The sequence below is a fragment of the Beta vulgaris genome, chromosome 6, assembly GCF_026745355.1.
Source record: "Beta vulgaris subsp. vulgaris cultivar EL10 chromosome 6, EL10.2, whole genome shotgun sequence".
Lineage (NCBI taxonomy): Eukaryota > Viridiplantae > Streptophyta > Magnoliopsida > Caryophyllales > Amaranthaceae > Beta > Beta vulgaris.
Genome location: NC_079207.1, coordinates 49,883,874 through 49,911,324, shown reverse-complemented (window position 1 = coordinate 49,911,324; position 27,451 = coordinate 49,883,874). Strand labels below are relative to the sequence as shown.

The window sequence follows — 27,451 nt, the reverse complement described above, 5'->3', positions numbered from 1 at the left end:
TGGTTCAACCTTGTGAATCAACACGGGAATTTATTTGTCATTTTTATGTTACATAATTAACAATCAACAAATTTTTGAGACATGTACATCTATACATCTTCAATGGAGGCAGTATACAACTAATTTATACATGTTTCTAAAGGATTAGTTCAATAAGGCAAGTATTCTTCGTTTGTACAGTTTTCGCTTTTCTGCATCGCAGTTTGCTGAACTCAGCTGAATATCTGCCTCAACAAACTGTAAGAAGCGCATAGTCATTCTTCAATGTCGCATAGTACATCATCCTTAAAGGGGCCAGATTCCCGTAAAACTTTCATTACAAGCTTCATCTGTGAGACCAAAGCAACAATAATCGTAAGACCCAGATGACAATAGGACTAAGGCTATGTTCAGTTCACCTTATTTTTGCTTATGTCAAATCTAATCAGATCAGAAAAAATAAGTTCAGATCAGATCAGTTCAGATCATGCTTATATTTAAAAATCATTATATCTTTCATTACATATTAGTAAAAAATATAATAATTGAATATTAATAAAGTACTCATTGAGACGAATCAAACAAGACCCCACATGACTATATTTTTCTTATATATTGAGAAAAATCTAAAAGATAAAATCTTGTAATCAGATCAGCTCAGATCAGTTCAGATCAGATTAGATCAGATCACAAAAAATAAGTTCAGATCAGATCAGATAAGTTCAGATCAGAAAATTTCAGGTGAACTAAACATAGCCTAAGTTGAGACGTCGGCTACAACTAATCATGGAAATCGGCTACAATGAAATCTGAGGCTGATAATTGTCTGAATTAGTTTGCTTCTATAAAAAATATTAATAAGGAAAAATCCTCATGAATAATAATCTCAACTATGGCAGGTTTTCTCAAAACTATCTTGCAATGGAGTTAATACACATTAGATGGTATGGAGTTAATTCTAAATGAGTGTTTTAAGAGGCCGATTTGTCATAGGGATGGAGATATTGATAAATATGTGACCTACATGAATAAGTCTACCAACATGATATTGTGCAACCGCAGTGTACCCTTAGGTTAAAATATAAGGTGGCTATAAGACTAGAGTTATTAAACAGGTTGGAATTGTGGGCATCTCTATGAAGGTTGTATTCAGTATACAGGTATAGCAGACATGCATAAGTTGAGAAGAATGCACGGTAGCACCTTAAGGAATAGACTTTGAAATGATACATTAAGAGGAAGGAAGGTTCGAGTTACAGATATAGAATAAGGGACTCACTACGTGTTTGGGCATTGTCATTTACAAGAAACACAGGAAACAAGCGTGAAGAGCTCGGATTATGGGGATTTAAGGAGAAGCGGAGGATGGAGTATGGACAAACAAGAGTTGGATGGAAGAAATTTAGAAAGATATGAAGAATTTGGACTTGCACGAGCATATAGCTCTAAATAAAAGTGAACGACTGAAGTGGATATATTTCACTGCCACAGGAGATAGATTCTTACTTCATGCAGCGAGACTGTTAGACCCTATCTTTTGGGATTAAGGCTTGGTGTAGTTGTATTACACATTATCAAACTAATCTATAGGGGGGGATTTTAGAAGCTTGGATCACAAAACAAAGCACATCAAGCTTGATGTTCATTATGTTAGAGAAAACGTTCAATCTGGTTTTCTTAAACTTCAACATGTTTCTTCTGGATTACAATTGGCTGACATTATGACTAAAGCCTTAAGTGCTGATCAACATCATTTTCTGTCTCTCAAGCTGGGTTTGGTTCCTTCTTCATCTACCAAATTCCAGCTTGCAGGGGGGATATCAGATATACCATAGTTATGTAATTTATTTTCTGTTATTACAAGTAGTTAGTTAGTTAGTTACAAGTTTGTTAGAACAAGTGGTTAAGAGTTTGTTAAGTTTGTTAGAGCTTGTAATAACCTTACTCTCACTCTATATAAGGGAGGTAGGTTTCTTTGTAAGAGGCAGATTAATTCCTTCAATACACATTAATAATTCTCACACATTGTGAGGATTTTTCTCCTCTTAGAACAAGTATCTTGTTCTTATTATGGTATCAGAGCAATAAGATTGTGATTATCTAGAAGTTTACCAACTGATAAAAGGTTACGATGAAAAGCAGGAAGATAAAGAACTTGTTTAAGTAAAATATCAGGAGTTAATTGAATGTTGCCAATTTGAGTAACCTGTTTAACAGTTCCATATGATGGGCAGCACTTCACTATTATAGTAGCATATGTTGATGATCTCTTGTTAACTGGGTCTGATCTTCCTACTATTCAGCTTATTAAGCAAGCTTTGGGATAGAAAAGTTATACCCTCAATTGCAGAACTGACATAAACAGGTAACACTGATAAAATTTTTTGCACCTTCAAGACTATGTTAAGAGATACAAGAGACGAGTCTTGTGTGGAACTTGACATATAACCCAACAAAAATAAACGAAGATGAGAACCGATTACCCCTTCAATCACCTCTACCCATCCCCTACACCATAAAAGAGGGGACCTTGAATGAGGAGAGGGAGAATATGACCATCCACGGGCCTAGATAATGGTAGAAAGAGATATGGAAGTAATATATGCTGAGAATAAATGAAGCTAGTGTAGCAATCACACCCGTACCATTTCTGCTAAGAAATGGGATGAGGGCGCTCCTTCTGTCAAAGTAAAAATCGTGCGTATCCTTACTCAGAGCTTAGTACTGAGCATATAACTTTATCAGCCCAATATTGAAAAGAAAAAGGTGCAATTCTTTAAGAGGAAACAATTCTATACAATGAGCTAATACCTGGTCTGTTTCTCGTTGCAGAAAATCTTCTATAGCTTTTCGGAAATCTTCATCAACAATGTAATGGCAGCTATATGTTGTCACAGGTAGGTAACCCCTCTGGATTTTGTGCTCACCCTGAGCTCCTGCTTCCACTTTGTCCAACTTGAACTCAATAGCAGCTTCTATTGCCTGCAATACAAACATATGAATAGACAAATCCCTATTTCTAATTAAACCTTGCAATACGAGCAAGATCTTAAACAAGACCCGGAGCTGGCTTGAAGAATAGTCATAGCGGTCTTCTTACTGGAGATAAAACTCCTCTCTCAATTCTAATCTAACAAGCAGGTCTACATCTAAACTTCAATAAAAGCATATGATTTATATTCTTAGTACTCTTACTCTGATATTGCTAAACCTTTTTTGCTCCCTTCATATATGGTGAAAACTTAATTACCAATCCCTCTTAGAAATTCAACACGCACATTCAATTTACATCAAGACATAGGAATATAATCTTTATTATCTATTTGTCCTGATATTATTTTTTTCCTATGAAACATTTTATACATAATTAATTTGCTATAGCCAATCTAGAAATTTTAAAAATTAGCCATTGTCTTTGCCTTTACCCATCTTTGTGCTATATAGGATAAGTACTTATTTTCTTTTTTACTCAGATAACTCCAAAGCAGGTGCAGGATTTGGTTTCTATCCAAAACAAATTTGCCTTCTGCTAAGAAACAGTGCAAAACATGAAGGAGAAGACTATTTGGAATGCAGGTAGTGAATCTGGTAAATAATTTAGAAAAAATTAACAACTACCCGAGCTATCAGTGTTCTTCTCAAATTGCTCCCAACTATTGTTTAACTCATAAAAATCTGAGCTATAGCCCTACCCTTCTCAAAACAGTCCATTGTTACCTCCAACCTTGAGAGGGATGAAATAGCCACTTCTTCGCAAGCGGCTTATTTGAGAACACCTTATTCAGTTGCAGCTCTGACTGTAACATAAAATATTAGCACCGGCTGTTAAGTTCTTTCTTTCTCTTAACATATTTTTAAGCATGTCCTTTTCTGTATTTTGATTTTCAGCCACTTCCACTCCTCAACAGTCCCCTCTGTTTTCTGTACTCCCCCCTCGTGTGGCCCCCATCGCCACGACCTTGATCACCTCCAAGAGTCCACAGCTGAACTCCACCCCTTTCCCCGACCTAGTTGCCACTATCCCTACTACCCACTTTCCACCATAAGTACTAACACCAAGAATAGTCTGGATTATAGAAAATTTATTCTATAATACAAGCGCGCAGAATCTTCAGTTTGTCGAACTTTTGCTTGATGAACTAGGGTCCGCATTTTTGACTGAGAATATAAAAATGGCCAACAAGAATGATGACATGATGTGTTTGTACTGTAGTTAGATGTTATACAATTAGTTTATTCATGGACTATGATTATATTAGACATCATAAGTTGTACAAACCAATAAATGATCATCTTTGATTGAATTGGCTTAGGTACCCATATCAGTACAGCTTAAACTTTACAATTGGATAGTGTGCACCAATCACTCTAAGGACTACTACTGCCGTAGACCACAGCATCCCAGTATCTAAGGTGAAGGTCTATGTTATAACCATTACCACAAATTTGAACTTACCTACATATTTGTTAACTGAACGGTAACTTACCTATATTGAACATACCTGGTAGTAGCATGCTTCAAAATGCAAACTCGGATAATAGGATTCTGGAAGGCATCCCCATAGGCGTCCATATAGGGTATCACCGCCTATTAGATTCAGGGCCCCTGCAACAAGTTCATCCTGTTCTTCAGCAATGACTAGCAGCACTTGATCTCCCATCTTTGATGCCATGAGGTGAAAAAAATCCCTTGTCAAGTAAGGAGTACCCCACCTACATATACAGAATAGCATATAGATGACTTTGCTCCGAATCGTTTCTTCTAAGACCTTATGTTGAACCTTTACCAACTCATCACAATTAGAAATATAAGCAAATACAGAGGAAATAAATGAACTATACTTGTTGTCAGTAGTATTCCTGTAGAATTGATAGAAGGTATCCCAGTGCTTTGCCTGCCAAATGCAAATTTAATAAGTTATAATAAATCACATAATATAGCTCAGAATAAAGCTTGAATACTTCCACAATAGATGTATCGAGTTCTAGATTACTTAACATCACTTGGGGACCTCTCCACTCATTGGCGTTAAAAAGCCTTGTAGCAGTGAGTGAGGAACCTTGAAGTAGGAACTATTTTGTGCCATGCTAAGTTCCTTAAAGAATCTCGCTTATGTGATAAAAAGGACTTACCAACATTCAGCTGACAGGTCGTGGATAGTTACTATTTACTAGATACTGCTGGCAGAAGTGAGCACAGATTTCATAACCTTGCATTAGCCAAATGGCTCTATGTCGAGCCTATCAGCCAATACATCACATACCTTTGACTTGGGAAATATCAGTTTGGCACGTAAAATAAAGACACGTCATGCCTCTGATGCTCTTTGTCCTAACATATACAAACCCAGTAAAATTTCCTAAGAGATTATTCATCCTAATATTTAACTAGCAAATGAGTCATGTCGTATCAGATATCTGTTAGATACTGAATGTGTCATTTGGATTGACACTTATCGACCTATTTAATTAAGCGGTTACGCGTGCCGACCCATCTAACCCATTCAAGTTAAAGAAAATTTCTAACAGTAAAATACTAAAATATATTCTTAAGTTCGATTTTGTTATATTATTCTGTCAATTCATGTTAAGCTAACCCTTAGCCTGCCAGAAAATAAACAGTTGTAAACAAGATCGAAATTATGATAACTCAGACCTTTACATTCCGCTAAAACGTACTGGTCTTTATATTTTTATACGTCTAACGGGTAAAGTCATGTAAGTTTCGGGTTATAAATCCCAACACTAGCCCGACCTATAAAATTAACAATTAAACTCATGTTAACTTGGTAATATATGGGTAAAAAATGCTTAACACTAACACACTTGTTTCGCGTTCGGTTCGTGCCACATGATTGTGGGTCAACTATTTCCAACTCTATCTGATGTAGTCTTATGTTAAGCACTTCTGCTATACACACTACCATGAAATCCTTTAAACACAATTTGACCATGGACCTTATACACCTTCATTCCATATTCTCATTTCACTTTGTACTAACTCATGCATTCTCTATATTGGAGAACAAGCCCTACTCGAGGAACCTTCCACTGAATCCATGCCTGAAAGTGCGTTCTGGCTATCGCATGACTAATCTGATATCAGTTGTAATATATAACACCGTCACCCCCTCTGAGGCTAGAAGTATTGACTTAGAGGGCAAGAGGTGAAGACTGACCCACAAATCAATGAGAAACTCGAGCACAAGTCACTAACACACACCCTACTAAACATCCTAGGATGTCTTATGCATTGGGTTTAGGGGGGAGGGGTAATACGGGGAGTACGATATAATAATGTTGGCTTGGAGAGTAAGCAAGTAAGTTAGCTCTATAAATAGAAGAGATTAGTATTAGGAAGAGGTATAAAGAAAATGTTGGAGAGTTTAGTGGTTTAGTTTTGGGAAAGAATAAAGCCTCTCAAAAGCTTTTTACTATCTTTATATTGCGTAAATTACCCGACTATCAATCATATATCAGTTTTAGTCTTTAATCTGACCCTATAATATCAGTTCATTACAGATTTACAGGATGTCACTTTAATATATGGGGCTCTCATATAGAAAAACCTTGGTGACATAAGTTGTATCATCAAATCTTAAACGACGGATCTATTTAAGCTTGATTGCCCCATCTTCAATTTAACTTTCATCTCCAATAACATATTAAAGGAGAAGCAAGCAACTGAACTACAATCATTTTGTGAATGTGATACATGTATAATTCTGAAAACAAAACATAAAATCATCCACAAAAACCATGAAAAAATCTTCAAAAAGGTTGTTAAAGAAGGATTAGTAAATCTTTACACTTGCCTGGAAAATGTACAAAAAAAGAATTGAATATGCAAATAGCTTATAACAAATGTATACCTTTATCTCATATCCTCGAAGACGCTTCATAGTCAAGTTTTGTGCAGATATCTGTAATAAAGCATGAAGCAGTCGATATGTTACAGTAGGTTTGGTAGTGAATTCTGTTATTACTTGAAATTCTGTTATTGATTCTGTATTACCTCTATCTCTATAAATAGCAAATGTTTAGCTTGTAATCATTCAAGAAAATTATCAGTATCAATCTCAATTCTTCTCTACTCTATTTCTGAGACTCTCTTGTTCTGTTCTTCTCTCTTGTATCTCTCAATTTCTATTCTATATTAGCAGAGACTTTGTCCAGCATCACAATAGTGCTTTAATGTTTGAATCCATATATAGCGATTTAGTTGGAAGAGAAATTCTCAAATGAGACGGTCTTACCATGAGACTGTCTCACTATTTATCAGAAAGGGTCCCTTTTTTGTTTACATTACTTTCAGGTGCCCTTTTAACTCAGTTACTCAAATAATAAGTTACTATGGTGGAATAACACCTATGAGCCATAGACAAGTTGGGTTCTTCCAATAAGGCAATAGATTGTATGTCAGGAGATTGAATCTTCCCAACAAGTCCAAAAAAAGGAAAAAAGTCATAAGAACAAATACTTTCAATTCCAACTGATGTGATACAGTAGACAACTACCAAATAATACAGAGGGCAGCAATTGCTTCAGTTCCAAATCATAAGATACAATTGGCTTTAGCATGATGAACTGGAAACAAACCTTTTGGACGCATTGAGTAAGATTAAACTCTGATCGGCTTGAACCTACTTTAAACAGACTCTACAAGGAGTGTTGAATGCGAACTATTCGCTACACGCCCCTTAATGCAAGCACTAAGTAAGTCAACTACCTTGAAAAGATACTTTCTGAAGACTTCTTCGACATACATATGGTTTAGCTACTACCCGCAAGATCACTCTACCTGAGCACCTTACTACATTTGACTTCTCCTCTAGGCAAGAGTGGGGGATCAAGCAAATCAATTCCATCTTTCCGATGAATAGACGGGAGAGGAATGGGTCCTTGGCCTCTTGTTTCCAAATAAAGGACACAACAAGTATAAATATCCTCTTTATAATCTATTCTAATAGACTAAATATCTTTTGTAAGAAATCGGAAGATGCGACGGTTTGTTCCAAGGAATCCCAACGCAAAAGGAATGTAAGGATCGGCACTTTACTACATAAAATTGTACGACACTTGGATACGTTCAAATCACGTTTTTGTAGACGCTGATACGACATATCTCAAAGTGTCTTGAGATAGTGTTTTCAAGTGAGTATAAACCACATATAAGAGAGAAGCACATGTATTTTATTTTTAAACATAGTTAACAATGGGATGATGATTTCCACCAACATGTGCAAAAAATCATAGCACTTAAAATATACTTAGCAGCACAAGGAAAGTAAGGAAACAGAGTGAGTCGTGTCATCGATCTCCTCTGGTTTTCTTTGATAAATTGACATGTATAAGGAATGTGGAGTATCCGATGCGCGTCATATGTCGTGTTGGCCTAAGTGTCGTGTGATACGCAGGTGAATAGGAGTATTTAAGAAATATAGGCTTGAACTTTATACTTGGTTTCGGCTGGAAACATTCTCATGTGCTATTAGGTCTTTCCTTCCAGAACACCTTTTTTTTAGTCTTATCTACAATAATTATGCGGAATAGCACTGAATTACACCTCTCAAAGTGGTAATAGAAGGTAACGAAATTCTACGAAGATAAGAGATGTTTTACAGGTAGACAAGCGTTACTGTGGACATTAACATGAGTTCCCCCAAAAAAATTACACTAAAGTCATAAACATCGCCACCATTTATTACCTCCTACCAAAAAGATTATACATGCCAACGTTCATATAAGCAAGATTATTATAAAGAATCTTTTCATACAATTGTTACTCAGAATCTCTTTTTATCGATTATAAATATTATGCATTTTGGCGGTGCTACATTAAATTTATCCAAACATGCAGACCAAAAGAACGCCTTAAATTTCTTAGGAGCCTTTGCTTTTCAAATATAACTGGAAAGTGGAAAAGAAATACGAGGAAACATGGAAAAAGGTGCTTGAAAAAAGTGCCACAAGAGAAATACTCTTTACGAATCTCGACCACACCATCCAACAGATTCTCAAACCCCCCATAGGCCCTAGCAAACCTAACAAAATGATCAGCTCACAAATAGAACCCCTTGAATTTCAAATTTAATGAAATGAGCATAGTGAGAAGAAGAGAGATGATACAATGCCGGATATATACTGAGCAGGAAAGTCCTTTTCCCAAGAATTCTTCCCAAAATCATTATCTTATTCATAGCTCAAAGCCTCAAATTTTATATCAGACCAACGAAAAGAAAAGTGAGGATACCGGGAAGATAAATTTCCATATACTGGAGCAAGAGAATCTTGTAACCACAAGAGCATCCATCCATTGCTCTAATGACCATACTTACTCGTAAAGTCCCAATAACTCAATGCCATAGGAAACCATTCCATTGATGACCATACTTACTCCTAATTGTTCTTGTACATCACACTCTCAAAACAAACACAAACTCCTCCATACTAGTCCTATAAACCTACTAACCCCATAAGATAATCCTCTTTATCCTCCCCCCTTAGACCAGAGAGAAAATCTCCAATTACCAAAACAATGACTAATGGCGACACTAATAAATGCATCCCACTTCCTCTCATCAAACCTATTCGAGATAATTTCTATAATTGGGCCACAAAAAGAACTCCTCTGAGGGTCCACAACCAGAGGAACAGCAAGACAGGTCACAGGTATGCTCTGGGGTCGCAACGCCTAGCAAATCCAAGATAACTTAAAATAAACAAAGGTCCATATTTATCCCACCAACCTAGGAGTTTCCGAAAATAATCTGAAAACAAGAGAACATGGGAAACATCAGTAGGAGAGAAGAAAATTTTTGTACATGCAACATCAGAGAAAGAGAATGTCGCCATCTATGACTTGCAAATGAGATATAAAATTAATTTGAAAAACAATTAACAATCCTCAGACGTATAATCTCCAATTTGTGTATATAAGTGTAACACCCGGGTCAAGATTAAAGTTTTGCTACCTTCCTTTACAGCGACTTATATGATATAATTGATAAGACAAAGTACTATGTATAACTGCTGAAAGTGCAAGTGCCAGGGAAGCCTCACCTCTGAAATTTAACATTTAACCATAAATGACATTGTACTACCAAAGTGTGTAGAAGAGCTATTACCCACCAGTTCACATAGTTACCCCTTTTTGGACCATATAAGTTCCCAAGAGAAAGAGAGATAAATAGATGAATTATTAAGTATGAATATCTTCTGGGCTGACCTTTTTGCGTTCCTGACGAATATTTTTCCTTTTACCTTGCTTCAAGTCCATCATGAACTCGTCAAAACTGTGCCAATGAAACACATCATAAGAGCACGATTCAACTAGACAATTATATTAAAACACTTGACCTTGCAGTGTAGTATTGATGAATAAGCGGAATTAAAAATATGTAATCTAGGGTTTCAAAATATGTATGAGTGCCTTTTTTAGGATGTACATTTATACTCAAAAGGCCCAAGGCATATAGTGGATATATTTTGCATACAAGTCCACAACATTCAGTGAAGATCAATTTTGAGTTTTGGCCAAGTACTATTCTGCAATCTGAAGTTAAATCTCAAGTACTCCCCTCGGAAAAGAAAGAATGCCAAGCATGCTCTTTTGGTATTTCTAAAGGATTGACACTTAAGCCTGGCGTAGATGTAAGGGAGTGGGAAGCCACATCCTTAAAAGTATTTGATCGTCCTATACATAGAAAAAGCTGTGATTATAGAAGTTGTGAAACATAGTAGTATCCCTACTTAAACAGACAGGTGATATTAGAATACCCTCATCCAAGAGGCTTGATATTTTCATGTACTCCTATAACATCCTTCCGAAGATTTCTTTAGTTCACTAAAGTATTGTTGTTGACTGATCTTCTAGTTCTGCATTGGCTGTTGCAATGATTATCGTATCTGTGTCAGAGAGACACTTTCAATTGTGAAACAAACACCTTTTGTTCCTTGCAAGCTCTCTTGTATCTCTTGTTCCCGTAAGGAAGCTAGGAAGTTGCAAATTTTATGTATTATTGCTCACCATGCCAGCCAAAAGAAAAGGTGCACTAGCTCTGCGTCGAACAGCAAACTGTTGCCCAATCTCGATTTTTAAATAAGAGCATACTTCACTAAAAGGTAAAAGGCCTATTTTTTCTTAGGTGTCTCTAGTCCTCCGTATTATAAGTGATTCTATGAGTATGACAAGTTGATGATTATTTATTTTACCTATACTTCCTCTTCATCCATAGGAAAAACAGCTTGTGTCCTTTTAACAATACTCTATGAGAATGACAAGTTGATGATTATTACTTATTTGAAGACCCGCTAGCATATACTGGAAGTCTATCAAAATCTTAAGTCAAATCTGCACAAGTGATCAAGAATAATACACTATATTTCTTAAATCATGCCATCTAATCAAGCCCATATTGTGCCAAGGCCCAAAGATCGTGATACATAAATATTCAATTTACAATTGTTTGTTCTTTCCTCTCTCTACTCAATGTAATACATTATGTTTTTTTACGAGACAAGACTTTTTGGGTTTCAATCCAAGAGATTGCGTTTCTTTTCCTTGTTTCTTAATCTAACAACGAGTCAAAGAGGAAAGGTAAAATAGCTAATTGTTACACATATGCACTTCTTTAACTTTCTCTTTTATTTTTGTTTCTTTTCTCCCCACAAGTTCTAATTTTTTTTTAAAAAAATGGTGGGGCATGTGCCATCCAAAAAAGGGAGAGGTAAGTCAATTAATCGAGATAAAAAGAAAAAGAAATGGACTCAGCTACCATCTTCATTGTTGGTGCCTTATTACTGACCAAGTCTTGTTATATTTCTGGTTAATAATAAGACATTACATGTCCTTTTATAACCTTGACTCTAAGGGTTGGGACAAGGAAAGTTATGAATCAGTATGATCGAAAGGATGTAGAGGAGAAAAAATACAAAAATAAAAATTTATATATCTTATGTAGTCAGATGGGTTATTTAGTAATTCAAGGGCCATAAATCCTTCTCAACTTAATGATATGTTCTCATTTAATCTGATTTTATCCCCTTTTTCCCTAGCATTATGTGAGATTTGGGAGCTCTTTTGGTTCTACTTTGCTATTACGCTTGGGTGTTGTTTTGTTTTTCTGAACTTGTAATTCAAGAATCAAAACTTTGGAGGTGCTTTTTGATTAATTTCACCATATGTATTTGAGCATTGTTGAAGGGAAGAATCATTTTCCGAATACAAGTCCGAGGATGGCAAGTTTGGGAGCTGGATTTTATGAAGAAATTATTGCACCTCCACCAGGTCCTTTACCTAACCATTTCGAAGAATTGAAAAAAAAAAAGAAGTGCTTGTGGGCTCGGCCCGGTGGATCTCGCGTAGTCGGGTGAGTCGAAGTTTTGATGCACGAAAAAGGCAGCCGAAGGGCGCCCGGTCGGTGAGACGAGGATTTTATTGTGGCAAATGACCAAGGCGAAACTCGCGCCCGTGCGGTTTTGAAGCACGTGTTAAGCCGCTTATTGGTTTAGTATAAATACTTCTTTCTCAAGTGGAGAAAAACAACATTTGATATTATTATTCAATTGATTAGTTTTGTAAGTACTTTTATTCTCTCTAGAACCCTAGTTTTAGTTTTTAGATTATTCTCATTTCCAAGTGCACAAGATCTTAATAGAAGTAATTGGTATCAAGATTTGTTCTTCAATTGATATTTTTCTCTTCTCTTATTTATTATTCATGATGCTTGCTTATTTAATTATAATTATGTTTTCCCTAACTATCAGTGAGTAGTTCTATTTCTAGGGACTTCGGGATTTATGTATGCATATGAGGGATTAATTAAATGATTATTTGCTTTGTTGATTTGTTTGATTCTTGCTATTGAGTTGTTTCTGTTAATCTGCAAGTTTGGCCAACTTTGTTTAAAATTATTGCATTGCAAAATTACATACGGAGAGGAAGGATTTTGTATAGGCTCTTAATAGCAGGCTTAGCGATCTATGACCATGCAAGAGCGGCTTAGTGAGCCTCGAGAAATGTAGTGTTCGAGAGAAATTACATGTGCCCTTGTTAGATTGATTTATTGAGTTTGCATACATAGTGATTTGTTTCCCTAATCTTTCCCTACTTGATTACTTGATTTGATTATTTGAACTTAGATTCATAAACCAACTCATTATATCTGCCATAATAGCATCACTATCTCCGTGGATTCAATCCTGACTTCCCAAACTATCTAGTTAGTGGACCTTAAGTTAACTTTGATTTGGTAATACAACTTTGTCAAATTTGGCGCTGTTGCTGGGGAGACGGCTTATTTCTATTCTTTTTTTATCATAGTATTACACTAACTTACTCTTAAGAACACCTCTTCTTTAGAGCATCTCACGTTTGTTTTAGTGCTTTTGGTGTATGACAATGAACTAAAATCCCGGAATCTAATTCCATTTGTTTGTAAGATTAAGAAGACTGCTCAAAAAGAAAACTAAAAGTTGTCCACAGGGATGCCTCCCAAAGAATACCTACTTCAACATCATCACAGATTCCATGTAACCCCTATTTCCCTTACAATAGGTGAAAATGCATAACCATCGCCTAATAATGTACCCACTAATATTGGTGTTACAAATTCTAAAGTTAAGTCTCATGTGGTGAACATCGTTCAAACAATCAATTTGTTAGGTTACCTTCTAAAGAACCAAACCAACACCTAGAATGATTTTCACAAAGTTGTGTACTGAGAAACAAACTGGTATTTCTTCTGATGAGATGAAAATCATTCTGTTTGGCTTTTCCCTGTGAGACAAAGCTTTGTTCTTTGCCTGCTATTATGCGCCATGAGATACTGACTTTCGCCCAAGCACAATCTTTGTATGAAGCTTCGGAGAATTGATGGAGCCTCCAGCGGTTTTTCATGGATAAAAGCATTGATGACGGATATTTACTTCTAGAGAAAGTGGCTTCTAATCAAGCATCTACTATTCGCTCTTCTACAAAGAAAGGAGGCAAGCATGATAATGAGGCCTACTCCCTACTGTCAGGATACCTAACTACTTTAAATCAGAAGATTGATTCTTTGGAGCTTGGGAATAATGAACCCTCCTCCCACACGAGTGTAAATGCCATGATTGGTGCTTTTGGATACTATTCTTTCATATGTGATGCTTGTCTACGCACAACTCTCGAGTGCCCCACTCTATGTGGGGGACAATTGTGAGTCAGTCAATGCTTTTTAGTCATAACCTAGGGGTTAGTTCAATCCTTATTCCAACACTTAAAACATGGGGTTCAGAAACCATAGAAACCTATCATATAGGAGCTATAATGTGTTGAAACCTCAACCACAACAACCATATATTCCTCAAAACTAAGTTCAACAATTTCAACCTTAGTAGTAACAAGAAATCAAGCTGCACCACTACTTGTTCCTATTGTCGATCCAGCAATGATAGAGTTAAATAACATGATGTTTCACACACAAAAAGGTCTCAATGTTTTTTAAGCATATACAAAAGTTCAGCTAGAAAACTTGGATACACATAACAAGATGCTGGAGACTCAACTATGGCTTGTTCCTCTCCTAATAGGCCATCGGGGTCATTAGCTTCACAATCAGTGCAACTAAGAATGTCATAACACTTAGGAATGGAACACACTCTGATAGACTAGATATGCCTAAGGATGATCAGCTGAACAAAATAAAGTTGATACAGAAGAGACCATCAGGGAAGAAGACAACATCAGATAAAGCTCCTCCTACGACTCATGTAATCAAGTTAGCATTTCCCAATCGCATGTTAAAGAATAAGCTTGATCACCAGTTTCATAAGTTTTTGAGGTAGTGAAAAATCTTAGGTAAGTGTTCCTTTTACTAAACTTATTACTCAAGTGCCTGCGTATGCGTAAATTTTGAAGGATATTTTGACTAGGGAGAGAGATTTTAACGGAGACTGTAGCATTCACTAAGGAATGCAGTGCTTTATTGTCAAATCAGTCCCCACCTAAATTGAAAGACCGAATGAGTTTCTCTATCCCATGTAACATTGGCACCATTTTTTTGATGAAGCTCTATGTAATTTAGATGCGAGTGTTAGTGTCATGCCTCTTACTATTTGTAAAAAACTTAACATGGATGATTCAAAATGCATCGATATTACTTTTCAAATGGTTGATCGTTATGTTAAATACCCCATGGTATCTTAGAGGACGTTCCTATGAGGGTAGGTAAATTTTTATTGTTGTGCTTGACATGAAAGAGGATACTCAAATCCCAATCATTTTAGGGAGGTCATTCCTACACACTGTTGTAGTGGTTATAGTAAAGAATGGGATGTTAACTTTGACTGTAGGAGATGATAAAGTGACCTTTAGTTTTACTAATGCTCTAAAAAGTCCAATGCTAGAGGAAGCGTGTCATAAAATTGATGTCATCGTCTCATCGATGCTGGTTAGTGATGATGTGCCTCAATCCCTTCTTGGAGATCCTTTGGAGGCTTTGTCTTTCTTAAATCTTCCATAGGTGATGGTAGCCCAGTGAGCGCCGAAGTAGATGTCTTGAAGCTGCTCTTTCAGGTAAATAGTTTGGTTGTATTAACAATCAAGAGAAAGAACAGTTAGTACACGATACTAAACCAGTTGCGGTAAAGAAATTTGAGCTTAAACCTCTTCCCCTTTTTCTTAGATATGCCTTTCGTGATGAATCTAAATATTATCATGTGATTGTTAGTGCTTCGCTGAATGATGGCCAATTGTCTTGTCTGATTTAAGAAAACATAAAAAGGCCATTGGATATAGTATCGAAGATCTTAAGGGTATAATTCCTGATTTTTGCATGCATAAAATTTACCTGGAGGATAATTATCGCCCTAGCACATAGGTTTAACATTGTTTGAACCCAAATATGCAAGAGGTAGTGAAGAAAGAACTAATGAAATTGCTTGATATCGAAATCATCTACCCCACGTCTCATTCTAAGTGGGCTAGTTATTCTAAGTGGTTCCTAAAAAGGGAGGTACTACTGTTGTAAAAAATAAAAAAGATGATTGATTGCTACAAGAGTAGTAACTGGTTGGCATATATGCATCGCTTATAGAAAATTAAATGTCGTCACCAAGAGAGATCATTTTCCCCTTCTCTTTATTGATCAAATGTTGGAAAGGTTGGATGTCACTCTTACTTTTGTTATCTTGATGGATAGTGTGATTTTTTTTCAAATACCTATCTACCTAGATAGATAAGAAAAAAAACACATTTACATGCTCGTATGGTACCTTTGCACATCGAAGGATGTCATTCGGACTATATAACACTCTCACCACTTTATGACGTTGTATGATGGCTATTTTTCTGAGTTTATGTAGTTTATTATGGAAGTTTCCATGGATGACTTTAGCGTATATGGAATTGATTTTGATACATGTTTGATGAATTTGGCTAAAGTGTTGAGAAGATGTGATTTTGAGGGTATAATGAGTGTTTTTTGCTAATAAAACTGTTTATACTAAGGCTAGCGCCTTGAGCACCTCGTAGACACTATCCAAACTGACGAACATCTAGCTATGTTTCTTATGTATGATGAATATTACAGGAGGGATCCTATAGCTCATGGAAGTGCACATCCCAATTAGTACACATGGAATCCTACATATGGTGCCAGTCCTAATGCTCATGATGACAATGCTGATGATGAGGACGACGATGAATACATGGATGAGTGAGGTACATGTCCCTCTCCTTCCCCTTGTTGTAATGAGGACATCACCATGTGCAACTTAAGGGAGGATGTCTCTTGTACATATGGTTTGTCTCTCTCTCACTCCCTAGATAGTTTATTGCTTTCCTAATTTAATTTAGTGCTAGTGTAGTTGGTTTAGTTAGTTTAATAGCTTTAAAAAAAATGAAAAAAGAAATTTGAGTCAAAATTCTTTGCTAAGATTCCACAAAAGAAGAAAGGAGATGTGACAAAAAGAAATTGATTGTAGTTGTGTTGATATTTAATATATTGTGTGGGTTGTTTCATCAAAGTTGTAGTAATACTTCACTTCCTTTAGCACCACAATGCCAAAATATTTATGACACCTATTACTATTAGCCTCATTACAACCTTTAACGAGTCATATGATTTGTATGTATGTATGTTTACCTAATATGGAGATGGCTCAAGCCTATGGACTATCTTGGCGAAGCCTGGCAATTGAGTGTCGTCGATCACCTTTCAAACTCATGAGTGTGAGAGTTGGGATTGAACACCATGGGTAAAGGATAAAAGGAGTCATTTTAACTGATGGGAGAGTGTTTTACAAATGAATCAACAGCGCCCTTGTAAGTTCTTCTCATTGATTTGTAGTGCATATTTAGTGGCCTCTTTTGATTCTTATCCATGATGTTGCATATTTGTTGAGCTTTATAAATTATGGTTTATGGTATGCTTGGACTTCATCTCGAGTCACCTATGTCTTTCGCAACGATTTTATGATGGGGTGAAACGACTATTAATTGAACTCTTGATTTTTAGACAAGTTTTGCTTCGGGACAAGCAAAAGTCTAGCTTGGAAGAGTTTGATATGTTCTTATTTTATTTGATTTTAACCCTTTTCCCCTTACATTATGTGAGACTAGTTTTTTATGCACGCTATGTTGCTATGCATGCAGCAACATTTTGGCCATAACTATTCCTCAGTTTTAAAACAAATTAAAAACGGAAGTTCTTGGTGTAGGCTTTATACTTGAAATATGTTATAGTTTAGTCGTAAAATATTAGGCTGGAGTACATAAAAATTATATTACAAAATTTAGTATGCAGACAAAAATTTGCATTCATATTTATGTTAATACAATATGCGTGTATATATATCACTATTAGTGCCATATCTTGAGTTACTTCCAGCATGCGATTAGCAATTTCCAAATTAATAACTCCATCTAAAAAACTAATAACCATATAATAATCTTTCATAAATCTTAAAAAGAAATGTATCTTTTTCTCTTTGTAGAGCTTATATAACGTTTCATATAAATTTTAGAAAGAGAAGTCCACGACTAATCTGTACAAATACACGTACACACCAAAAATTACCCAAACTCACGCAGAAATTCACTCATTACGTTTTTTTTTCGTAAGAGATTTCATTCTCCAACTTTTCTCCACCCTTCTTTTTTCTTCTTAAGTGCACAAATTTTCAAGCTTCAATTTTTTTTAGAAGCATTCAACTTTTTTTTAGTTTCTTACTCTCTTTTTTTTTTTTTTGCTAATTTTCCTTGATTATAGAAACTGGGTTAGTCCACACATCTTTGTAAATTAACCTTCTTGAGCTCTGTGCTTGCTTCCAAAGCTTCCATCTTTTTTTTTCACAGGAAATTAAGCTTTGACTTTTGCACTTCAAAGGCAAGAAAATTCACACTATTTCTCATTTCTTCTGGGTTTGTATATGAGTTGTCTCAGTTATGAGAATGTCGTATATTTTTGTTATTGTCTGTGGTATTAATTTTTGGTAAATGAATTTTTTTAGTTGATTGGATGTGAATTTAATTTGATTGAATCTTTTTTATAGGCAAGTGTATGTGATTGACCGTTATATGAGTTGATTGGGTTTAATAGAGATTTGATTGAATTACTTTTTGGCTAAGTTTATGTGTTTAATGAGTTGTGGAAGGGTGAATATGTAAATTGATAGGGGGACGCCGTAGCTACCCCCTTCGCTTATATAAGAGAGATTTGATAGCTCTTTTGGATCGATTTTGCTATGATTTTACGCTTGGTGTACTTTTGTTTTTCTGAACTTGTAATGCAAGAATCACAACTTAAGAGGTGCTTTTTGATTAATTTTACCCTGTGTGTTTGAACATTGTTGAAAGGAAGAATCATCCGCTGAATACGGGTCTGAGCATTGCAAGTTCTGGAGATGGATTTTATGAAGAAATCATTGCACCTAGTGGCAGCTCGGTTGGGCAAGTTCTGCCTCGGCAGGTGGGGCGACTTTACATAACCAATTTTCGAAGAAAAGAAGAAGTGCTTGCGAGCCCGGCTCGAGAAATCTTACCCGGTCGGGCGAGATGAAGTTTTAGTGCACAAAAAAGGCAGTTGAAGGCCGCCCGATAGGGCTGTGAACCGCCGGATAGGGCAATACGAGGATTCTATTGTAGTTGGTGACCGGCCGGTCGAGTATCTGCCCGGGGGTCGAAATTCGACGATCTTGAAGCGCGTGTTGTGCAGTTTATTGGTTTAATATACATCTTTAAGTGGAGAAAAACAACGTTTGATATTATTATTCAGTTTATTAGTTTTTTAAGTACTTTTATTCTCTCAAGAACCCTAGTTTTAGTTTTTAGATTATTCTCATTCCTAAGTACATTGAACATCTTATTAGAAGTAATTGGTTTCAAGATTTGTTCTCAATTGGTATTTTTCTCTTCTCTTAATTATTCTTCATTATTAGTTCATGATGCTTGCTTAATTAATTATAATTATGTTTTCCCCAACTATGAGTGAGCAGTTTAAATTTCTAGGGACTTAGGGATCTATGTATGCATAGAAGGGATTAATTGAATGATTATTTGCTTTGTTGATCTGTTTCATTCTTGCTATGGACTCATTTATGTAAATTTACAAGTTTGGCCCACTTTGTTTGATTAGTGTTGCATTGCAAAATTGTAGACCCCGAGGTAGGATTTTGTATAGGTTCTTAATAGTAGGCTTAGTGATCTATGACCATACGAGAGCGGCTTAGTGAGCTTCGAGGGAGATAATGTTCGACAGAAATTACATGTGCGCTAGTTAGATTGATTTATTGAATTTCTTCAATTGTTCTTAGGATCCTGAATGGCATAATTAGAGAATTGTTTCCCTAGTCTTTCCCTTATTTGATTCCTTGATTTGATCATTTGAATTTAGTTAAGTAAACAAACTCATTTTATATCTGATTTAGTTAGTTTAATAATAGAGTTCAAACATAATAGTATAGCTATCTTCCTGTGGACTCAATCTCACTTCCCTCACTACCCAATTAGTAGACCTTACGTTATTTTTGATTAGGTGATACGACTTTAGCCTGTCACTATACTGGCCTCGTTACATACTTCCTCCGTCCAAAATAAATGTAACACTTTTCTACTTTGTGTGAGAGCTTTTTGAGAGAAGTGTTACATTTATTTTGGAATGGATGAAGTATATACTTACTATGCTCTAAAATAATTATGACATCACCTTGAATAATAGTTTCTCTTAACTCTCCTCATCACATAGGCTCTTTGATTAAGATCCCCCCCCCCCCCCTTCATGTTCCAATTATTTTTGAATGAGGAAGTGTGTGTATGCACAAATACACACATACATCTTTTCATATGCGGTTGAGAGAAATATAATCCCCGGCTATTTAGCAAAATATTTATGATTGTCATAGTAGAAATAGTATGTGGCTAGCACACTGGGATTTCTCTTTCATCAAATTTCTCACTCCCACAATCACTCACACAAGCCCCAATGCGAATAGGAAATGAGAAAAAGGGAAAAAAATTGATTGTGAAGCTACTAACAAATAATAATTCACTCACATGCCTTAGAAGACACATGACACCAATTTAGACTTCACTTACTTCTTGTAATTCCGATTTTTCCAGTGGTATTGCATGCCTATTCTTTGAAGGAAGCCCTTCTCTTTCATTCCCAGCCACTGACTTTGAGTTGGAAATGTAACATGCATTGATGAGACCTGGAGCTGGAACAAGACATATAGAACAATTCAAACCCAGATATAATGCAAGTAGCTAAGAATTCAGTAAAACTTTTTTGTACCATACAAAATATATATCAACTAAGATATACAAAGAAAGAGGACAAGTTGTCCTCAGAACAACATGCCTTTGAAGACTAATCTGAAAGAACAGTGAGAAATGTCTTTGACATATAGGGAGGGCAGATTGTCAACACCAATAAATCATTTTTCTTTTTCATGGCATAATGAGATACATCATTCCAAATGCAAATTTAGTGATCAAAAAGGTTGCATTCAAATAGACATGGAATAGAAATAAACAAAAGAAACGGACCGTAAGAATGAAGCCAGATAAGATGGGAGATTCTTTCTATCATGTAATCAGAAGACATGTTATATGCAAGAGAGAAACCGCCTTTAAGGCGTCAGCTACATGAAAATGCATCTAAGATATCATCCTAGTAGATTACGAGATTTGGGTTACATAGATCTTGGTCTTTCACAATTTTACCATATCTTCTCCAGCCAAATGCTGGATAATTAAGGTGATGGATAGTGTTGCGTAAGTAGCGACCTGCATGAATGGTGTAACGACTGGCCCGCTGTCTGTATTTTTCAAGCAGGTTTTTTTATCTTAGTTCAAATAGGAACAATAGAAATTCTAAAAGTAGCCATACCAAAATATTTGTTATGTTAATCAGCAAAAGGTGACAAAAATCTGGAACCAGATTATAAATATTATGTACACAACGATTGAAGCCAAGAGTTTCTCTCCCATCTCCCAAATTAGATTAGCAACAAGAACTGGTAAAAGTACTTGCATGTTCAATCCAGATACATATATAAACGTAAAACGAACATAAGATATTAATACGGGGTAATGCACGAATCTAAATTCCTTCTTGTTTTCTACTTTCAAGGCGCGACAAATTTGGGGAGGTAGAGGGAGTACAAATAAGTTCATACAAGGCCAGTTTTGCTTGTTATCAAGTCACTTAGTTACAGTGAAGTAAAATAAGGTAAAAGGGTGGGAGCCACAATTTTTTTAACAGCAAAAATTACATCATAGGTTTTGAGCATCGTATAGACAAGTACCTTAATTGTCAGATCCTTCAGTGCAGACACTATTATATTGAAAACCTCATCGTTCCAGGGAGCTTTACGTAGTAAGATTCTTGCACCCGTAACTGGAGTAAATGGGATACAACTTTGTAGCTTGGGATAGTACTTCGAACCATAACTATAGTAGGCATTGGCCCATGAATGATCAAAAACATATTCACCATAGGAATGACTGCATGCTCATTTTAGGAACACAAGCCAAAGTCAGCTAAGAGAAACACATAAGACATGACAATAATCCTTTTTGAACAGCTTCACATTTATAGTACCTTTTAAGATATAGTGGAACCACACCAATGACATTGTCAACTTCATCCTTTGCAATTATGTGCCTTGGTGCCCATCCTGTTTCCTGAAGCAATTACATCCTTAATTATAAGTGAAAATTCACGCTCGTCTACAATGGCAATGAACTAGTATTCAGACAGTAGGACAGAGAAAAGAACGGGAACAAAGGACATAAATTTAGCTATAAACCTATGATAGAATAACTTATTAACTGAAAGCTGAAAGTCAAAATCACTTGGTGACAAGTCCAATAATGTCAAGAATCTCAAAGATGGAAGATTAGGGAGATGGAGTATATTAGATTACTAAAGTTTTATAGTAGAAAGACACCAAGGGCCAAGGGAGTGTCACCCACATACAAGGGCTAAGGACATGACAACTCCTCCCCTCTGAGAAATCATGAATCAAATACCCATAAGATTAAAAGATGTTCTCTTTAGAATCTAATACTTGTCCTAAGCTATAAAATAGCATCAAAGAAGGAACTCTAAAACCTCAACAAGTGCAAGTTTTACCATCAAAATCGGTTGGTTCCTTATTGCACATCAAATTGTCAAGAAAACCATCTTCCACACTACAGCAAGCTAACCTTTCTTCATCCTCTTTTCTAAGATACAAGAATATCTTTTGCAGAAGAAAGTTGCATCCAACTCAACACCCAAACAAGGCTATGAAAAGTAACAAAGAGAAAGAAACCGTGGACAAAAGTGTAAAGACTGATTGAGAGACTCGTCATGCTAATGACACAAACTACAACAATTGCACGAGAAAGACAATCCTCCTTTTAAGAACATTGTATGGAAATGATAACAAAATGCATAGGTCGTTAGAAGAAGCTCTAGAAGGAGTGCGTAAGTCATGATTTCTTTATGAACATCATAAGTTAAGATTTTTCTTTTATAGCTGCCCATGCAAACAAACCATTCGCTAGCTTTAAGGGCATTCTTCATCCCAATATCATTAACAGATCTTTCCAAGGAATATTGTATTCTAAGAAAATTACCAAACTCTTAACTGAGCATAAACCACACTTATCATGCGGTGAGACCATCTTAGCACTCCCCTCCAAATGGACCTCCTCAACCACATGACTTTCCAAATCTTGCCTAACTATTAGGCAGTCTCAATGAAAAAATATTTCAATTCTTTTAGTTACCACTTGACACAAACACTTTATTTAACAGCTATGAAAATTGAGCTTTGCTCTAAATTTCATGCCAAAACAAAACCCTTCAACCACTCTTTATTTAAATGTTGCCAATGCACTTAAAAGTACAGAAATCTCCTCAAATAAGTTGACACGTGCCTACTCCATGAAAAAAAAAAGGAACCTTCTAGCTTCACCAACTTAGCCTCTTTGGATAATGATATTCTTCCGCAATGCCTTGTCTTCCATTCACAAGCCTCCGAAGCCACTTCGTCTTAAGAGCTTCATTCAGTGCATATGGTTCTAATGCCAAGGCATCTTAGCATTCTTGGGACAGCACACATTTCACCACTTAACCTAACGAGAACCCTTGAATCATTTTCAGCCATAAGAAGTCCCCTCCAATATTTCTAGACCCGAAGCTATATTGCTAAACAAGGCACAAAGTAAACCAACATATTGAAAAGGGTGCTTCTTCTCAATGTTAATCTACTCCACTTGACAATAGCTTCTAGTTGCATGCTGCATGTCTTTTCTTGAATTTCCAATGATTAGCTCCACATACGAATGCAGTTGAAAGAAGAGCTACGTTGAAAACCCGCATTAGGTTAATGGCTTGCATAGCCCTCAATGTACTCTAGGCAAGTTGAAACGTCCCACATCTTCCCATAATATCTAGGACATCAGGCCAAAAGAGGCACTCTTGAGAATTCCCACTCTTTATTAGTTTAAAAGCTATACAAAGCTTTCAACATTTGCTATGTTATGCAGCTCTATTCATTCCATCATTCGATACAAGGAAACATTCTGCAAGTTTTCCCCCAATACGCCTACTAGATAAGTAAATCCAAACAGAACACTTGAGTTTGCACTATACAGTATGCACAATTTGTCACCTCCTAATTAAATATATCTATTGATACTAACAAACAAATGCAACTCCTACTAGAATTGAAATGTATGGTGCTGCTACTACAACCAAATAGAACTGAACACGTCTTCTACACAGCTAGTTCTTCTTACTCCTAGTCTCCTACAGTCTTGCTCCTTGCCACAAACATCTTTCCGCACCAATGCAGAAATGCATCAACGAAAAATCATCATTGTTCATCGAATGATAGCCACAAAATCCATTAATGTACTCCTTCCCGTCCATAATAGGTTGAGCACTTTCCGTTTATGTTTGTCCTAAATAAATGTGAGCACTTCCATTTTTGGCATGGTCCCGCTGTTAATACATTATTTCTTTTATGCTCCTTTGTCCCACACTTTATCTTTTATCAATAAAAAATTACCCAAATTTTTCTCTCCTCTAGTAAAAAATAGCTCATCAACTCCTATCACATCTACTTTTTAAATAAAATAACATTGATAACCACACTACAACTTATCACCTTAAAATATTTGTCACATCAAGTGTTTAGATCTTTCTGGTGGGACAGAGGGAGTAATAAAAAAACAAAAACTATTCATTTTTTCGAAATTTCCATATAGTCTACTAGTTTATTACTTGACTCAGCCAGAAAGCAAAAACCTTTGACATGATTTTGTAAGCACTACCGATAAAACTATTAGGACTCAAGTCATTATGTCATCAGTTTTGGTTACTTTCGGTAAACAACTTATTAAAGTGGAAATTAAGCTCATCTCCAAAAAATTTGATGAAGTAATGAAAATTAGCAGCCACCTCTCTCCCTTTTCTCTCCTTTAAAAAATCCTAGTCTTATTTCATCCAGTTCAGGGATGTCACCATTCTTTTCAATGTTGGCAACTGGCAAGCCCCGAGCTCCGCTTTTATTTACTAATTTCTTTAGTTTTTGTTGTTCATAAGGATTTTTTTACTTTCACCACCATATAATATCAACTTTCTTCATATAACCACCTTATAAATTCTTTTTCAAATATAACAACCTTACGTTACTCTTTTTCTAATAAATTGCCATCAATTGATAAATTCCCTTAACAAAGATAATTTGGTCCCTAAGCAAATCTCTTTCATGAGAGGTGTAAGCAAGATTAAGTTGATTTCAGTAACATGGATTACAATAAAGAATGCATCCAATATAGACAGGACATAGGCAAGACACTGAGTAACAAAACGGCACCTTTACGTCTTTCATAGTAATTCATTCAGCAAATGTGACACCTAGAAATCAATAAAAGGTTTGTAGCATTGAACAAATAACTTGATACTTTCCAAGCAAATAAAGCAGTCACAATTAGATATAAATCTTTGTATTCAAGATGCACTGCAATACCTTCACAGAACTACCAGACTCCTCTAAGCTTGAAAGAAAACTGTGAGAAAGAAATGGATTTAACTTTTCAGGTCCATTCATATCCACAGCACAGGCATCCCATTCTTCTGATGGAACTTCAGAGATAGATGAAACAACTGAAAGTGAAACTTTCTTGGGTAATAATGAATCGACATCAGCTCTCTGTCAGCAATAAGACAGAAACAGAATCAGATGCCAAATTCTCAAGTGCTTTAAGGTGATCATGTTATTCCATTATCACAATAGATAACCTCAATTAATTTATAGGAAAGACCAAAAAACGAAACACCTCTGAGCCTGACCCTATCAAAGAGAATTCACCCAGTGATATATTCATATCAGATGGCTCCACTGCGTTCTTGGATCCCCAAAACAATGCATTAATTCTTGAACTGCGTCTATAGTTCTGTGACATGCGCTGATATGGTACTTTTTCCTACATTTGCATTAATAATCACAATCAAACAACCTTTAATAAGTATATGCCAAAAAAATCACAGACATGATAGACGAGTTTCCACAAAATAATTCCAATGAAACCATTATCACTGTTCTCTCTTGGAATATGCCAACTGTTACTCAAGCCCTATTCACTTTACCAACTTCCTTCGTTTTTTATTAGTTGCAATGATTGGATTTTTGCACCATTATACTCCCTCCGTCCTCTATTAGTTTACCCCTTTCTTTTACACAGAGTTTTAGGAGAAATAATGTTGTGGGTCATAGAAAGAAAGAGAAACTATTATTTTATATTAAGAGTTAAATGTATATGTGATGAAAAGTTTGTGGTCCCATTCCAAAAACAGCAAAAAAGAGAAAGGGGTAAACTAATAAGGGACACCCTTAAAAGAAATACGGGTAAACTAATAGAGGACGGAGGGAGTAATACATATTGGCAAGGTGAAAGTCATAACATTGCAACTATTATAAAGTGGAGGAAGTATACTTTAGTGAACTAAATTTATTTTCTTCTGATTATACTGATTTTTGCTCGTTACAACTATATATTGTATCAACTTGTTTTCACTAAACTAGTTTTTACTCAACTTAAAGTGACGGGAAGGCTATGTTTTGTATAAACAACTTATAGAACTACTGAAATGGAAAGTGAGTAAAACTTCACAAAACTGAGGGAGTATCAATTGGGTCAGTAATGCTCCCGATTAATCTATCAATGTTGAGAGACTTGAAGAGCCAAATTAATTCAATTGTCACAAAGCGTCAATGCAGGGTCATTAGAAAAAAGAATTTGAATCCTCATATGGAATTCCTTAGCTCAATACAAACTAAATTATGTCCTCCAATGTTATAGAATTTGCACATAGTCATACTATTCACTATCTCATTTCAATGAATTGTGCAATTTTAGTTCACATGGTAGTACATTCCAATTCTATTGAAACTTGCAAACTTAATGCATTTTACCAAGATATTTGTGCTATTTACCATCCAACCCTTCCATCTTTTATCCATTAGCTTAGTGATAGAAATGACCATAAAAATTGAGAAACAACTAAGAACAAATAGTGAGTCCTAAACATTTTCTAATACATAGCTATTTAATCTTAAATTTGAGATAATAATCAATTTCAACTTTTCAAAGATTGCATCACAGTAAGCAATTACAAGAGAATTTATATAAACACTTCAACTCTAGAATAAAAGAGATTATATGAGCAAGGAAAAGGTGAAATGGGCTTACGAGGAAAGAAGGGGTTCGACCCAGAAATTTTGAGGGTGGGCAGTAGCTGAATACTACTGCCATTGTTGTGCGCAGATTTTCTCTCTCCACCAAGTGAAGTTTCCAGTAGTGACAACAGAAGAATACAGTTGGAAAATTCAAGACAACGAACGGATGATAATTTTGGAGAGTTTCTAATGCATATTACTGGCTATTGCTTGGGATTCAAAACCCATAATGCCCTTTTTCTTTTTTTTTTTA

At 35.7% G+C, this 27,451-nt stretch overlaps 1 protein-coding gene across 5 annotated transcripts; it reads right to left on the bottom strand.

Moving 5' to 3' along the window:
* LOC104897033 (hypothetical protein) lies at positions 1-27,451 on the bottom strand. Of its 5 annotated transcripts, none has more exons than XM_010683842.4 (12): positions 27,212-27,449; positions 25,799-25,945; positions 25,489-25,671; positions 22,065-22,147; positions 21,769-21,967; positions 20,555-20,676; positions 10,208-10,274; positions 6,852-6,902; positions 4,822-4,874; positions 4,482-4,692; positions 2,791-2,961; positions 1-329 (listed from the first exon to the last, which is right to left on the bottom strand). In XM_010683842.4, the coding sequence occupies exons 1-12, from the start codon at positions 27,272-27,274 to the stop codon at positions 255-257; spliced, it is 1,425 nt and encodes a 474-aa protein (XP_010682144.2). In that variant the 5' UTR covers positions 27,275-27,449; the 3' UTR covers positions 1-254. The 5 variants fall into 5 exon arrangements, with proteins under 5 accessions (XP_010682144.2, XP_019105908.2, XP_048502332.1 ...); XM_057395938.1 differs by lacking the exon at positions 1-329 and adding an exon at positions 2,683-2,703 and having other exon boundaries at positions 27,212-27,451; XM_019250363.2 differs by lacking the exon at positions 27,212-27,449 and having other exon boundaries at positions 25,812-25,945.